The sequence below is a fragment of the Selaginella moellendorffii genome, unplaced genomic scaffold (assembly GCF_000143415.4).
Source record: "Selaginella moellendorffii unplaced genomic scaffold, v1.0 SELMOscaffold_45, whole genome shotgun sequence".
Lineage (NCBI taxonomy): Eukaryota > Viridiplantae > Streptophyta > Lycopodiopsida > Selaginellales > Selaginellaceae > Selaginella > Selaginella moellendorffii.
The window spans coordinates 1,113,913-1,129,278 of record NW_003314306.1 but is presented as its reverse complement, the minus strand read 5'-3'; the positions used below and the strand labels follow the sequence as shown (position 1 = coordinate 1,129,278).

At 42.2% G+C, this 15,366-nt stretch overlaps 1 protein-coding gene across 1 annotated transcript; it reads left to right on the top strand.

Moving 5' to 3' along the window:
* The first annotated feature begins 12,814 nt into the window (after positions 1–12,814).
* Positions 12,815–15,366, top strand: LOC9656588. The gene is made up of 3 exons (XM_024685527.1): positions 12,815–13,115; positions 13,316–13,339; positions 13,754–15,366. Exons 1-3 carry the CDS (start codon positions 12,815–12,817, stop codon positions 15,364–15,366), a joined length of 1,938 nt encoding a protein of 645 aa, XP_024541295.1.

Below are 15,366 nucleotides of genomic sequence, written 5' to 3'. Positions count from 1 at the left end.
AGATTGTAGACAGAATGCCAAACAATTTACTAAAGATAACTAAGAACACAAAGTATCATTGACTGGCAAGTAGAATGCTCGCGAATGTATCACTCAAAGGAAATAACATCCAAATCTATCAGAACTAACTCAAGCAACAATCAACAGAACAAAAATGAATGTGATAAGACCAACAAACACTTAGTCATGCTAACCATCGCACTAGCCAAGCTGAATAGATTCTAGCCAACAACACTAAGAAACTCAAGTTGCCTAAGCAATTGTCAACAACATCCTACTGATGTCTCAAATCTAAGAGACTAATCCAAAGCAAACCACAAAGAACATGTGGTATTGCGAAAAGCCATAAGCCATCAAAGAGAACAACTAACTATCATGAAAGATTATCAATCATCCCATCAATAAAGAGATGCATAATTATCATCGAAGAAAGAATCTACCATCCCAAAGAATGGCAAATCATTCTATATCAACAATAATCAAGCAAAACCTTTGATAAGGATAATCAACTATCCTAGATGATAGTAAATCATCACCAATGATTGTTAGATGCAAATACTAACTTCAACATAGAAACTATAAGCGAAAATGCCTTCCCCAACAACTTCTAACAAATGAAACTATAAGCATAAAACTCAAAGAACCAAATGCTCAAAGAAGCCTATAGCTAAGTCTTGCCTAAGAATAATCACAACTCTTGCATGAATGAACTTCAATGCTAAAGAAGAAATCATGGTATAACCCACAACATCCTCCTCAACACATCCGTAAACTAAACTTCATAATACAAAACTAATGAAAAGCACATTTGCATCAATCCAAAAGCTAATCACAATGGAGTTATGCTTAACAAGTGATCACCAAATCGATCCTCCATGAATCCATCTATAGCAAGACGTAACTCACTTCATAACAAGCACAAGAAGAATCATCAATGATCAATTAGTTTATCGGATGATAACATACTTGGAATAATTTTGAGTTTTAATCTAAGATTTATTCACTGGTAATTAATACTCTAAAATATCATTTTCTATGACTTTGATATTGTCCATATATTGATCTTTGAGTTTGGGCCAGTATAGACAGACTAGCTTCGGCACTTCATGTGCATGGTGAAATCTCTAATCATGGGGTAGCTATTATCAATTGGTCATATAACTCGCCTCTTTGTCGATGTTCCTTATTCCATTAAAAAGGGCATGACCGTGTAAACAACTCTAACTACCTATTTACAGTAGTCTATTTAAACCTTACCGATGGGTTTGGTTTCTTTGTTCATAATGGTTAGGGCCTCTAGCTTCTCTCTCTATGTCCTTGCAGGCAAGGGCATATCACACTTTTGTAAGCTAGGTGACACCCAGAGTAGCAAGGGTGGCTGACTCCGTTGGTCATTTCCTTGTCGGCGACAGCCAGAAGGTGTCTGAGTTGGTGTGCATCTGCATTAGACAAAGAGGTCACCCTAACTTGGAACTTAGGCTTAGACCCAAGCCGAACGTAGAACAAAGACAGGCACACAAGTGAGAGCTAGACTATGCCTCAAGTTGGTTGGCCATACCCGACTTACCCACTATCCCTACTATACATTTGGAACCCCCCCCCCCCCCCCCCCCCCCCCTTGAGGAACACACACTTTTGGGCTTTCACCCAAGCCTCCCTTAATATCAGGAGTCTCTGGGACAAGCTCAAAACTTACTAAATATGGAATGGCACTAGATTGCGAATTTGGACACAGGACAAACATCATTGTGTTCAGGCCAATCTCTACATTCTATAGATATGCCAAATAAGCAAATCTGAACACTTTCCATAAATAGCATTTAGGACCGAAATGAGACTAACACAAAGGGCATCATAGTGAGGGTGTTTGGCAGACATGGTAAGCTATCATCTAGCGATATTGAGGGACCAAACTCAATATCACCGGGGTTCCCAACACTAGCAAGTGCAAGTCAACGAATGAGTTTCTCTAACTAGGTCAAGTATGCTTGACTAAATAGACACTTAGGAATTCCTTCCTTATGCTCATCTAATCAAGTGCACATGCGAAGACCAGTTTCTTAACTAGCTTAGGTGGTGATTGATAACGGGCTTAGCAATACCGACCTCCTACCATCATGGTAGTAAGGAAAGAGTGTCCGTAAGGACTGGCAGACAGGTAACTTTCGATACCTAAAGTCACATTTGTGATAGCTAGTGACAAAAACCCTCGCATATGGAGACTAGTCCCTCAATATCGCTGGATGATAGTTTACCGTGTTTACCAAACACCCTCGCTATCATGCCCTTTGTGTTAGTCTCATCTCGATCCCAAATACTATTTATGGAAAGTGTCCAGATTTTCTCATTTGGCATATCTATGGAATGTAGAGTTGTCCTGAACACAATGGTGTTCATCCTGTGTCCAAATTCGCAATTTAAGGACATTTCATATTTAGTAAGTTTCAAGCTTGTCCCAGAGATTAACTCCTGGTACTAAAGGAGGTTTGGGGTGAAAGCCCAAAGCATGTGTTCCTCAAAGGGGGGGGGGGGGGGGGGGGGGCTATGGGGTTCCAAATGTATAGTAGGGATAGTGGGTAGGTTGACCAATCTGAGGCATAGTTTAGCTCCTGCTTGCGTGTTTGTCTTTGTTCTACGTCCGGCTTTGGTCTAAGCCCAAGTTCCACACCATGCTAACTAGTGGAGTACCCATGTCATTGCGTTATGCCACCGGTATGCCAAAATAGTGCCAAACTCCGTTTGGCTCTATTTTGCATGCTGGTCTTGGCATTGGGATGTTGGTTGTTCTAGGACTATTCCAAGTCGCTTTGGGCTCCTATTCCTTCGCTCTTTGGGTTGTATGCTCGGGAGTTGCTCCGTGGTCTAGTTCCGTCACTCCTTGGCTCCATGCTTGGGAGTTTAGCATCGTTCCTTCGTTCAGTGGCCCAAGGCCTTGAACCTCAGATTCCACACCATTGTCCTATGGACAAGTGGCATGTGACACATGGCACATAGAGGGTCCACTTCCTGGTGTTGTCCTATGGTAAATCACCATAGGATAAAGGGTAAAAACCACGCGCTACATTACTTTAGCAATGAGTTTACTACATGGATGAAGAAGGATGCAAAGCTTCCTCATGCATTCAACAAAGGCCTCTAGAATGAGATGTCATTATAAATGACATGCTCAAACGCTAATGTCCTATGGTAAATCACCATAGGATAAAGGGTAAAAACCATGTGCGCTACATTACTTTAGCAATGAGTTTACTACATGGATGAAGAAGGATGCAAAGCTTCCTCATGCATTCAACAAAGGCCTCTAGAATGAGATGTCATTATAAATGACATGCTCAAACGCTAATGTTCTAAGTAGCCATTTATGGTGAGTTACTAGGATATAGTAAGTTCATTTGTCTTTTTATGATTGACTTTTATTTCTCTTTTGGAGTTTGGACTTCCCAGGAGGTCACCCAGCCCAGTACTATTCAATCCCAAGGACACTTAACCCCAAATATCCCAAGACCCTTAACTAATTGGAAAAGGGGGTGCACTCTTATTCATGGGCCCTTTCCTTCTATATTTAAATCCTATGGACCGTTGTTCTCTTTAGTTCTTACATTCAGATCTAAATATTGTATTTGAAACACAAGATCCTAGAGATGCCAATAAAGACATTCCAAAAGTACAAGTTGGTGAGAAAAAAGTTTTAATAACTATAGGAAAAATGTACTCCCAAGAGATTTAATGGTCTCCTCAAACAAAGTAATGAGCAAAGGAAAGCAATGATGCAAGAACTTTGAGATAGCAACATACAAATGATGGAGAAAATGGAGGCAACTAATGATCAACAACACTAAGTTTTGATTGTGGTTGTAGATAAGAGAGTTATGATGATGTTGCAAGGAATATACATGATATATAAGGGTCACCAACTAAGACTTTTGATGATACTATCATGAAGCTAAACAACTAGATGAAGATGGCCTCCTCAAGTTCCTTGTATTTCTCTTATTTGTTGCCCACCTGAAGGTCTGACACCACCTAGAGCATTGAAATGCAGTTTGTGAATAGAGGACACTCACACACTAGCCATGGCTATCCAATCTAGAGGAACTTCAATGCCAACAAGGGCTCCCAATGTGCATTCCACCAAGTAGACAATACTTAGCTCTTCACATTCTTTGCCTTATACTCAAGTGACAAAGAGCTCCAAGGCCCATTCACCTCCATTGCCCTGTGAAGAAACTTGAGCACCACATCAAGCATCAACATGCTTATTCTGTGATCCAAGAATTGACTAAGAGCTCCATGGCCAAAAGCTAAATCAATGAAACATGTATGTACATTCCCCAATGTCCCATAGGGACTAATACAAAAACTAGGCAATCTCAAGGCAATAAGCAGCCTCAAGTTCCCAGTGATCACCAAGCTGCTGGAGGCCGACAAGAGCATAAAGTCTCATGCCCTTGAGCTCTCTGCAATGGAGCTCTCATGGCCATTGCTTTCATGGATTTCAGTGAGCATCTTATAAAATAGCGATGAAAAAGAGAAGATTGAGGAGGAGGATGGGGAATGTGGTGCAATTGGATCTAGAGCCTTGAAAATCATCTGCCAACAATGCCAATGTGGATAACAAGGCTCTCTTCTCTAAGTTCCATTCATTCTTTTTCTCGTTTCTATGGTTTTGCTTGATAACTTGTGCTTTGCATCGAGTTCTAGATGCTGGCTTTGGTCCAAATGTGTTGAGAACTTGGCAAGACCTTTATAGTTCATACTGGTTTGTTGGAGAGTAAGGTGTAGTGCACATAAGTTAGATCCTTGGCTGCGCCACAGCTGCAAAAGAGTTGGGTGAGCTCTTGAACTTGGACACACATACATTGTCACCCATCTCAGTCAAAGCCCTGTTCTTCATTTTAAAAAAGAAGCCTTTAGATTTATCCAATGCATGTGTTTTAAATAGAATAATGGGGATTGGATGTTTTGCCAAATAAGGTAGAACGTAATCTTCTTGCTCCTTTCACAATCCAATAGATGGCTTAAAATTGAAGAGGAGCTTGATATGGTACATTAATTCCTACGTAGCTCTCCTCCTTACCTTATTTGGTTGGCACAGAAACTTTGATCTCATCAAGACAATCAAGCTAGAAAATTTGCTCATCAATGTAATGATCACAATGCAATCCGTAAAAGCTAGAAAAGAGAGCTATGGAGCACATGCCCATTAAGATTTTTCAGTAAATATCTCATAACACTGCCAAGCTCTTGCTCGTGACTTATAACTTTTGTGATTCCAGAAACAAGATGATGAAAACTGGATGAAGCACACACTCGGGTGAGAATCACTATTGCATTTTCACAATTGTCTAATCGGCTTATAGGTTTTGGGAGGATAAGAAAATTGCCTCCAAAGGCACAAGTCTACTAAAATGGGCTCATGACATTTGCTCTAGATAAGGACATGTTTATCCATTAGTTTCGTGCATATCTACTAACATGCACTAGAGCTCTAATCCTGAAGCTGCTATTGATACAAAGCTCAAATTACAAATATAGAACTTGCAAATGCTCAACATGTCCTAGATCTTGCACATAAGAGCTCTGCATATCAGAAAACATGGAAGTTCATTCAAAAACATTGTATTAAATAAAGTGCAAGCATTCTATAGTAATATCACTCCAAGTTCTTCATAAACTTTTCCATAGTGTCTCTCAATGCTATGCCATCTTTAGCTGAACAAAAAGACCTTTGTGGACAGTAGCCTGCATCATGGTTAAATTTGTCAAGGTCAAAATCTTCTATAAATCTGTCATTCTTTGTGATTATCAAGTTATGTAGCATGTAGCAAGCCATGATGTTGTTCACAAGGATGTTTGGATGTCTAAATCCTTTTTGAGCTAGCAATTTCCATTGCCTTTTCAAAATTCTAAAAGATTACTCGACAATAATCTTTGTAGAAGAATGAATGAAGTTGTATTGCTCTTTACCACTAAACTTGTTTGAATATGGGATAAAACTGGTAAAACACAATCATATCCTCTATCAATAATGATAATGTCCCTAAACTCTGTGTGGTACATTAGGCTACATCATACCTTCTTCAAACCACTAGAATTCCAAACTCATCCATCTGAAACACCATCTACTATCCTTGTTATTATGTCAAAGAATGAAGTCTTACTCTCTACCACAATTTAAACTACTATCAAGTAGTATTTTTTTGCCCTAGCATACCAATCTATTACGTTTTCTGATCCTGGGAACTTAATTGCAATGTGAGTGTAATCCATTGCACAACAAAATCCACACAATATTTGAAATCCCATTATAACTTCATTCATTCCCTCCTCATTCAGCCAATGGATCATTAGTCCTTCATGCTCAAGCAATGCATACCTAAAATGATATAGATAAGCTTGAGCAATGCAAATGCATCACCAATTGTTCACCACATATCCCCGAATGCCAAGCATTTCAAAGTAATAGGTATTTTCTTTGAAACAGGTAAATGTTACCCTAGTATTTCTACCAAACTTGGAGGAGGCCTCTTAAAAGTAAATATAATTACTAAAAACCAAAACACTTCTTTGAATCTTTGTGGATCTATATGAAGAACCTTAAGCTCTATTTGATACCACTAGTGGAGATTGTCTTGATGTAATATGCACCAATTGATAACCCTAGATGCTCTTTTTTAGTGATCACTCTCTCGATAAATGAAGTTGTAATGGGATATGGCATGGAAAACACTATAGCAATAACTTCCTCCACCATTTGAATAAGTAAGAGTTTTCTTGAAACTGAAATTAAAATCATGTTCTCCTCCTCTAGAAAGAATAACTCTACCAAACTTAAATACCTTATCACAATCCTTACAGCATGGGAGATGAAGAATTGCTAAGTTGTGGCATGGTTGTGCTCAGGGCAAACAAAAATGGCACCCTAATCCATTATGATGTATAGCCCGGGATATCAAAAAAGGGGTTACATGTAACCATTAAAAAAATGGGGGGATTTGGAGGGGGGGTGGGTGGTGCATGGAACCCTACCTTGATAGGAGGGTCCCTTCCAAGTTAGTGGATGGTTCATGAAATGGTAGGGACACACTCGTTGACACAAAACTACTCTCAGAATTTATATATGCATCAAAGATGGCAAACTCTAACTGCAATGATCCTTGAAACACAAAGGTAGGACTCTCCATATGACCATGTTCTGTTTAACAATGCAAAATGGATTTCCAGTCCAGAAATCCTGCTGGCAATCACAACCTCTTTGCGCCTCCTTTCTACAAGCTAAGGTAATTAAGAAGGTTCAAAAGATATTCAGTAGGTTTTTACACACAAATTTCAAGCTTTCAAGTGATACTTTCAAGTGATCGATGCTTGTGCAGTGTTTGATCAAATCATGATGTTGTGGTGTGGACAGCATTGATCCTGGGCCATGTTCCAAAGTGCCACTCTCATTTCCTAATGAAAGTAAAACCCTTTCTACCTGTGTAAGGTAATTAAGAAGGTTCAAAAGGTATCACCTGAAAGCTTGAAATTTGTGTGTAAAATACTTTAAAGTGATTGATGCTTACCACACCTTAACCCCAAATATTCTTGTACACTGCTGATGCTGGATGCTTTGGAACACTTATAACATTTGTCACATTCCATAGTTTCCTTGCAATTAGGATTGAGATAGCTTGCTCGAGCTTGCACTTGGTTGGCAGGGAGGAATTGGCAAAAGCACAGCACACTCTAGCGATCAGATCCTCCTCTAGCACAAGCACCTCATGACAATCTGGAAGAACCCTAGGGAAGAGAGAGAGAGAGAGAGAGAGAAGTGAGAGCGAGCCTTGGACAAGTAACAACACCCTTTTTTAACCCACACCACGTAGGCGGCAAGATAATTTGAACGTCATGATGTGGCTTTGGGTAGGCTTTTAATTTGGGGTTTGTGTGTGATGTCTGCCACTGGTGGTCCGGGGGGACAGCGCTCGTTGGAGGCAGGGCCTGGGAATGAAGGAAAAAGGCTGTCCTTTGAATTGCTAGTTGAATCCTACTAAATTCCTGGATCCTCAGTGCAAGAAACACTCGATCTTGGTGATCTTCGTGTGGAGTATCACACTCTTTTGTTTGCAAGCTCTTTGTATGTGAAAGTTTCTTCTTTGTCCACTATTGCTCCATTGAGTAACTTCTTCTTTAAGTCTTGACCTTCAAAAAGCTTTTGAGTTTAATCTTTCTTGGTGGCAGCCATGAAGACTGCAACTTTATACATTAAAAACGCAGCCGCCCATCCCATTAGCAAGTTCCCTGTCCTGGAGTATGACAGAGCCTTTGATCGAGCAAAAGCAGTACGAAAGGTTTCCGAATGTAGTCTCATCTTTGGCAATCCGATCCACCACCCCTTCCATTGAGAGCAAGTAAACAAACCCAATACCTCCACCCAGTATCAGTCTAGAGCTTACTTTCATATTATTCGTTTGTAGTTTCATCACGTTCTCTTATCAGGTGTGACCAGTCTGGAGCTTGCATTCACAGTTCCATAGTTCACATTCAAATCATGCAACATTTTCTCGCCGATTGGGTGTGTTTTCATGTGAGTTGCTTAAGCTTTATGGTTTGTTTTATTGATATGGTAAACTAGCCAAACTAAACTATCTCCCACCAAACTAGCCTTCGAGCACGTTGTCAAAGGTTGGAATCCAGCAAACTTCATATGCAACTCACGGCAGCAAGAAAAAGCAGCGATCAAGGAAACTACCTCACACCAAGCCGATGCTCTACACAGGAACATCGATATACCCGGTCCACCTGGGCAAGTCTTCAGTGAACATCTTCAATCGAGTCGTTTGCAAAGCTCTTTGTCAAAAGCTAATGTGTCTTTGGCAAGTGTCTTCCGCAACTCTTAGATGAACGTCTTCAATCGACTGACCCCGCGGAAATCTCACTCTTCTGAAGCCAAGATCAACACACATACAGAGAAGCTCTTCTACAAGATCGACAATGGGAAGAGATTCTACAAGATCGACCTGGGATCAACCTGGGATCGACCTCAAGAAAGACAAATACATGAAGATCTCAAGACAGAAACCAGAGGCTTGATCACACCCTCCTCTTCATTCTCTACCTTGCTCGATCACGGCACTTCTTGATCGCGGCAACCTCGAACGTCTCCACAAGATGTGGAGATGGTTTTCCTGCCCGAGACCATAGCCACGGCACCCACTTCTTCGCATTGTAGAGCTGAATACCAACAGGCCAAGACTTATCCTGATGATAAAAGTACAGAGCCTTCAGATTTACCTGAGTTAACTGGAAGAATACTGGCTATGCAAGCTTGCTCTAATAGCTTTCCCCACAATGACAGTCTCAGGGATTCATCTTGATCTACAATCCCACAAGCAATTTACTGTACAACTTACCATCAACTTAACATACAAAAAAAATCATGTTACTAGGGCTTAGCTGATTAAACACCGACATGCCTGATCACGGTGCGGTCATTTCTTGAATCCCAAATAGTCGGGAAACCGGCCGTGATTGATCAAGTTATGCAAAGTCTGGAATCAGAGGGCTACGAGTTTGTGGGGGAGTTGAAAGATCTCACATACGACGAAGTGATCCAGCTACTAAGGGTGCCTGTCTTTGCTGCTAAGAAGCTTGAGCAAAGTGCCAGGTATGTCTTCTCTCGCTTCGTTTTTTTCCTCCAGATCTGATACTAACTTTGTTTTGTTTGAATGTTGCAGTGCCCCATGGAATAGGTGAGCAATTGCGAAAGCCCTTTGTTTCCTTGCATATCCCCCTTGTTTTCTCTTTGATCTGTGCATGCATCCATGTCGGAAGTCCCATTTTTTGTCCAGTTCTTGGTATTCCTGGTGCGCCAGCAAGGTCTTGCTTCTGATGGTGTCGCTGTTGGATTTGGTCTTGGGTGCTTGTGTCTGGCCTGTGGTTGTAATTGAATTCATGGCCATCTGCTTGGTATGTGGCCCCTTGCGTTCTATTAATGCTGTCTGTGTCTTTTTCGGCTTAGAGCTCTTCTCTCTGGGATGACTGTTTTGCAGTCGTTTGAAGTTTTCCTGCCTCACACTAGAGTTTGCTCAGTTCTCCTCACAGAGCGGTATTTGCCTGCTTGTAGCAGTTCTTGTCTGATCCGTGCATTCGTATCTTGCTTCAGGTGTACCAGCTGGAGATTATCGCCAACCTTTCCTGCTATGGAAACGAAAGGAGTATGCGAGTCTAGAATAAAAAATCCGCTCAACAACTTCACTTCTTTCATCGTCCTGATAGGGAAAACGTTCTTTGGCTAATTTGCGAAGGCGTTGCTGAAGGTCGTTATGACGTGAGTGACCAAATTATATGCGAAATGCTGGACGATCCGTCAAAGTGGCTAGAAGTAGATGGGAAGCAGAAGACGCAAATTGACAGACTTCGCAGCTGTCAATTTGCAGAAGAAAAACTACGATGATTATTTTATATGATTATACGCAAGGGGGGACTTTGTTGCATGTTTTATATGTGGGTGTGGTCTAGGGAGGAGATTGGGAAATTCCTTGACGACTTTGAGCCTTACCGAACTAGTTACGAGAACATGAATGTGGTGGACAGAAAGGAAGGGCTTGACAACTTGTGATTATTTGGGTGGTGTTCCTAGGTATGTACTGCGTGCAACAAAGCTGGATGAGGGGAAGGCCAGGGCCAGAGCTGCGGTTGTGTTGTTCGGATCAAGTGCATCCAAAGTGGCTACGGTTTTGTCAGGAGGGTATGTGAAAAAAGTCAGCGACTGCATTTTGCACATCGTGGCAACTGAGGATCACAGCGAAAAGACATATCAGTTCGCAAGCGAGGCTTTGATGACAAAGCTTGGGAATCAGTATCTGCTTGCTGGAGCTGTGCGTGTGGTGGAATTCTGAAAGAAATATTCAGCTGCTCTTGGGTGGGGGCTTTGTGGGGGAGGCTCTATGAACCTCTTGTGCATAGGCTGCTGTTGAAGGGTGGTGTTTTTGTTATCAAGCCAGTTTACGATGATGGAAGCTCCGGTCCTGAGACTTCCCATCATACTGGACCTCATATCATGCTGGAGGCAAGTTCTGCTGGGATGGGCAAGTACGTGAAACCAACTTCTGAAGTCTTTCCAAGCATTGATTCTAGTATGGATGAGACTGGATGGAAAACACAGCTTTAAAGTGAGTGGCTTAGAAATGGTGGATGCTGCGTTGAAGAGATCAAGCTACAGGTTGTGGTCGTGTGTTCCAAAAGAGACGTTTCCAGGAACTGGATGGCAGCAATACAAGAATAATAAAGATGGAGTCTATGGGAAAAGAAATGCAGTATTTGGGAAGATGTGCCAGTTTGTTGTTCAAGTGGACTACGAGGACGCACAATGAAGCTTCTGTTTTTTTATATATATACTTACAATATAAATTTCTCAGTAAATCAAAGTTTTTAATACAATATGTTCGTTATTTTAATAATATATACTACTCATTTAAGTTTTTTTTAAAACCGATGTTTGATATTAATAATAGATAAATTGATAACAGTTGAGATATTTGAGCAAAGATTTATATGATTTAGCAGTTGATAAAATATTCAAATGAATCCAAGTGTAACAACTTAAATTGACCGAAGTATAACTGCTGATGAGGATAAATTAAATTACCCACGCTAATCATCCTCTCCAGCGCAATCATGAGCATAGCACAGCACCTGTCTTCTTCCTTGTGGTGGGCTCTATTTGTCTTATATATCTTAAAGTGTTCCGGAATTATGTGCCTTAACAATATTTTCTTGATAAAAGAAGCTTCACACGTATCCACTTAGTAAATTGGAAAAGCAATTGATTTAGGAATTTGTAAATTTATAATTCTCAGCCTTAGAAAAAAGAGTTTGGTGGAAGGCTTTGGCCTAATGCACTTTTTGTATTAGATTAATAAAATGGCAAATAAAGTATAGCATTATTTTGATAAGATTTAAAAGAAGTCTAGTTAATGAGAAGTAAACTAAGAGTTTATGAATGACTGTTTGCTTTGTACATGCTTCCCTAGCAGACTATGGTTTTAGCGCAGTCTTTGCTGCTGCAAGTCTTGGCGACTTGCGAGGTGTGATCGTGCCGTAAATTTCTTGTTTCGTTCGTCGGTTCTTTTACGAGAAACGATTTCTGAAGCTGTAAGATTGTGTAAACACCAATTTGAAATACTATATATGTGTCACGATTACCGCTCTGCAAAGGGAACACGCACCTTTTCTTCCTCTTTCTCCACGTACTCGAGAAAAGCCTCAAATCGTTCGTCAGGTTCCTTGAGAAGCCATTTGTAATACGTCTCTCTGTCCTCAAAATTCTCCCGTGCAACATCAGTCATACTTCGGCCGATGTGGAATGCCCAGCCCTGGAGAGGCGCAGCAGCAGCATGATTTTCCTGAGCATCTCCCAGTAATAGCTTGTCCACGCAATCCCGAAATGCCTTGATGCTATCCTCGTTTCTCGCCGACGCGAACGGCGCCGTCCCAGCTCTCCCCAGCACACTCGTCGACGCCCCAGACGCGAGCGAATCCAAGAAGGTGAATGCCCACATTGTGTTGCTGCTGCTTACCATGGCCAAGATCCTGCGCACCAAGCTCTCAAACCACAGCCATAGCTGCGCACTTGCCCGATCAAATGCCGCCACCACCACTCGCTCCACCTCCATTCTGCCCTAGCATACTCCACCAAGGAGCAAGCAATAGAAAATTTCGTACAAAACTGTAAAATAGAAGCCGCTTAAACAAACAAAAGTGTGGCTGAGTTTTCGCTTTTTGTCTCTTTTGTTTATAATTGAGTTAGTGGTCTAAAACATCAGACCGTCGGATGAAGATCGTGCGGTCCCTGACGATTCTAGGGCGCCACTGCCTTCCTATAAGAGGGTTTCAAGATAGGGTTTCAGCTAGCAAAATGGACGCGGAATTGGCTAAGGTGCAGGCTGAGAAAAGATTCCCCAGCCGCTTGGATCTGCGGCTCAAGAAGCGCGATTTCTCTGCCCTTCAGAGTGGCAATCAATGTCTGGCGGAAAAAAAGAAAGCGCAGCTGCGGAAGGAGGAAGGGCAGCTGCGGAAGAAGGAAGAACGGGAACGGCTGCGGGAGGAAAACCTCCTCCTCCTCAGAAGTAATGGTAAGTCATTCTTTGTGTCGATTTGGGGCGTTTTGCTGGTGTCGTGGGGCTATGCTGCTGGCGGACGCATACTCCCTTGTGGATCCTTGGTCATCCTTGTATGGCTATGGCTGTTGAGACCCTTGATTCTGGCCATGTTTTCTATTGATAGTTTTTCTTCCAGATCTAATACCAACTTTGTTATGTTCTGAATGTTGCAGTGCCCCATGGAATCCACGGATCTGGTAAGCAATTGTGAAAGCCCTTTGTTTCCTTGCATATCCCCCTTGTTTTCTCTTTGATCTGTGATGTTGAAAGTCCCATTTTTTGTCCAGTTCTTGGTATTCCTGGTGCGCCATGAAATCGGGCACAAGGTCTTGCTTCTGATGGTGTCGCTGTTGGATTTGGTCTTGGGTGCTTGTGTCTGGCTTGTGGTTGTAATTGAATTCATGGCATCTGCTTGGTATGTGGCCCCTTGCGTTCTATTAATACTGTCTGTGTCTTCTTCGGCTTAGAGCTCTTCCCTCTGGGATGACTGTTTTGCCGTCGTTTGAAGTTTTCCTGCCTCACACTAGAGTTTGCTCAGTTCTCCTCACAGAGCGGTATCTGCCTGCTTGTAGCAGTTCTTGTCTGATCCGTGCATTCGTATCTTGCTTCAGGTGTACCAGCTGGTGTGGCGGCCCTTGCAAGGGCTACTGACACTCCAGATTCTAAATTCTGGATTCTAGATAGCGATGCACTGGGAGATTATGGCCAACCTTTCCTGCTTTGGAAACGAAAGGCGTATGCGAGTCTAGAATCAAAAATCGTGGAGCGGCTCAACAACTTCACTTCTTTCATCGTCCTAGGCACTGCAGGGATAGGGAAAACGTTCTTTGGCTACCACTGGATTATTAGGCTGGGCCAAATGGGGCATGAAAAGGTGCTATACAAGGATGGGAAGTTTGTCTACATCCTGAATTTGCGAAGGCGGTGTGCTGAAGGTCGTTATGACGTGAGTGACCAAATTATATGCGAAATGCTGGACGATCCGTCGATGTGGCTAGTGATAAATGAGAAGCAGAAGACGCCTTTCCCTCGCAGATGTCGAGTTCTTTTGGTTCCCTCATCTAGGGAGAAAAACTACAATGAGTTTGGCAAGGGGGGGCTTTGTTGCATGCTTTATATGTCGGTGTGGTCTAGGGAGGAGATTGGGAAATTCCTTGACGACTTTGAGCCTTACCGAACTAGTTACGGGAACATGAATGTGGTGGACAGAAAGGAAGGGTTTGACAACTTCGATTATTTGGGTGGAGTTCCTAGGTATGTACTGCGTGCAACAAAGCTGAATGAGGGGAAGGCCATGGCCAAGACTGCGGTTGTGTTGTTCGGAACAAGTGTATCCAGAGCGGGCACGGTTTTGTCAGGAGGGTACGTGGAAGACGTCAGCGACTGGATTCTGCACATTGTGGCAACTGAGGACCACGGCGAAAAGACATATCAGTTTGCAAGCGAGGCTTTGATAACAGAGCTTGGGAATCAGTATCTGCTTGCTGGACCTGTGCGTGTGGTGGAATTTCTGAAAGAAACATTCAGCTGCTCTTGGGTGGGGGCTTTGTGGGGGAGGCTTTATGAACCTCTTGTGCATAGGCTGCTGTTGAAGGGTGGTGATTTTGTTATCAAGCCAGTTTACGCTGATGGAAGCTCCGGTCCTGAGACTTCCCATCATATTGGACCTCATATCATGCTAGAGGCAAGTTCTGCTGGTGAGTTTCAAGGAAAGATAGGGATGGGCAAGTATGTGAAACCAACTTCTGAAGTCTTTCCGAGCATTGATTCTGCTATGGATAAAGACATTCTCATTCAGGTCTTCAAGAGACTGGATGGAAAACACGGCTTTAAAGCGAGTGACTTAGAAATGGTGGATGCTGCGTTGAAGAGATCAAGCTACAGGTTGTGGTCGTGTGTTCCGAAAGAGACGTTTCCAGGAACAGGATGGCAGCAATACAAGAATAATAAAGATGGAGTCTATGGGAAAAGAAATGCAGTATTTGGGAAGAGGCGCCAGTTTGTTGTTCAAGTGGACTACGAGGATGCACAAATTGCAAAAGGATGGAAGAAGAGTCCAAAGATCAAGCTCCGGAGAATGAAAAGAAAACGAAGCAAGCGTACCTTTACAGCTTCAGAAATAGTTTCTCGGACGAACGAAACAAGAAATTTACGGCACGATCACATCTCGCAAGTTGCCAAGACTTGTAGCAGCAAAGACTGCGCTAAAAACATAGTCTGCTGA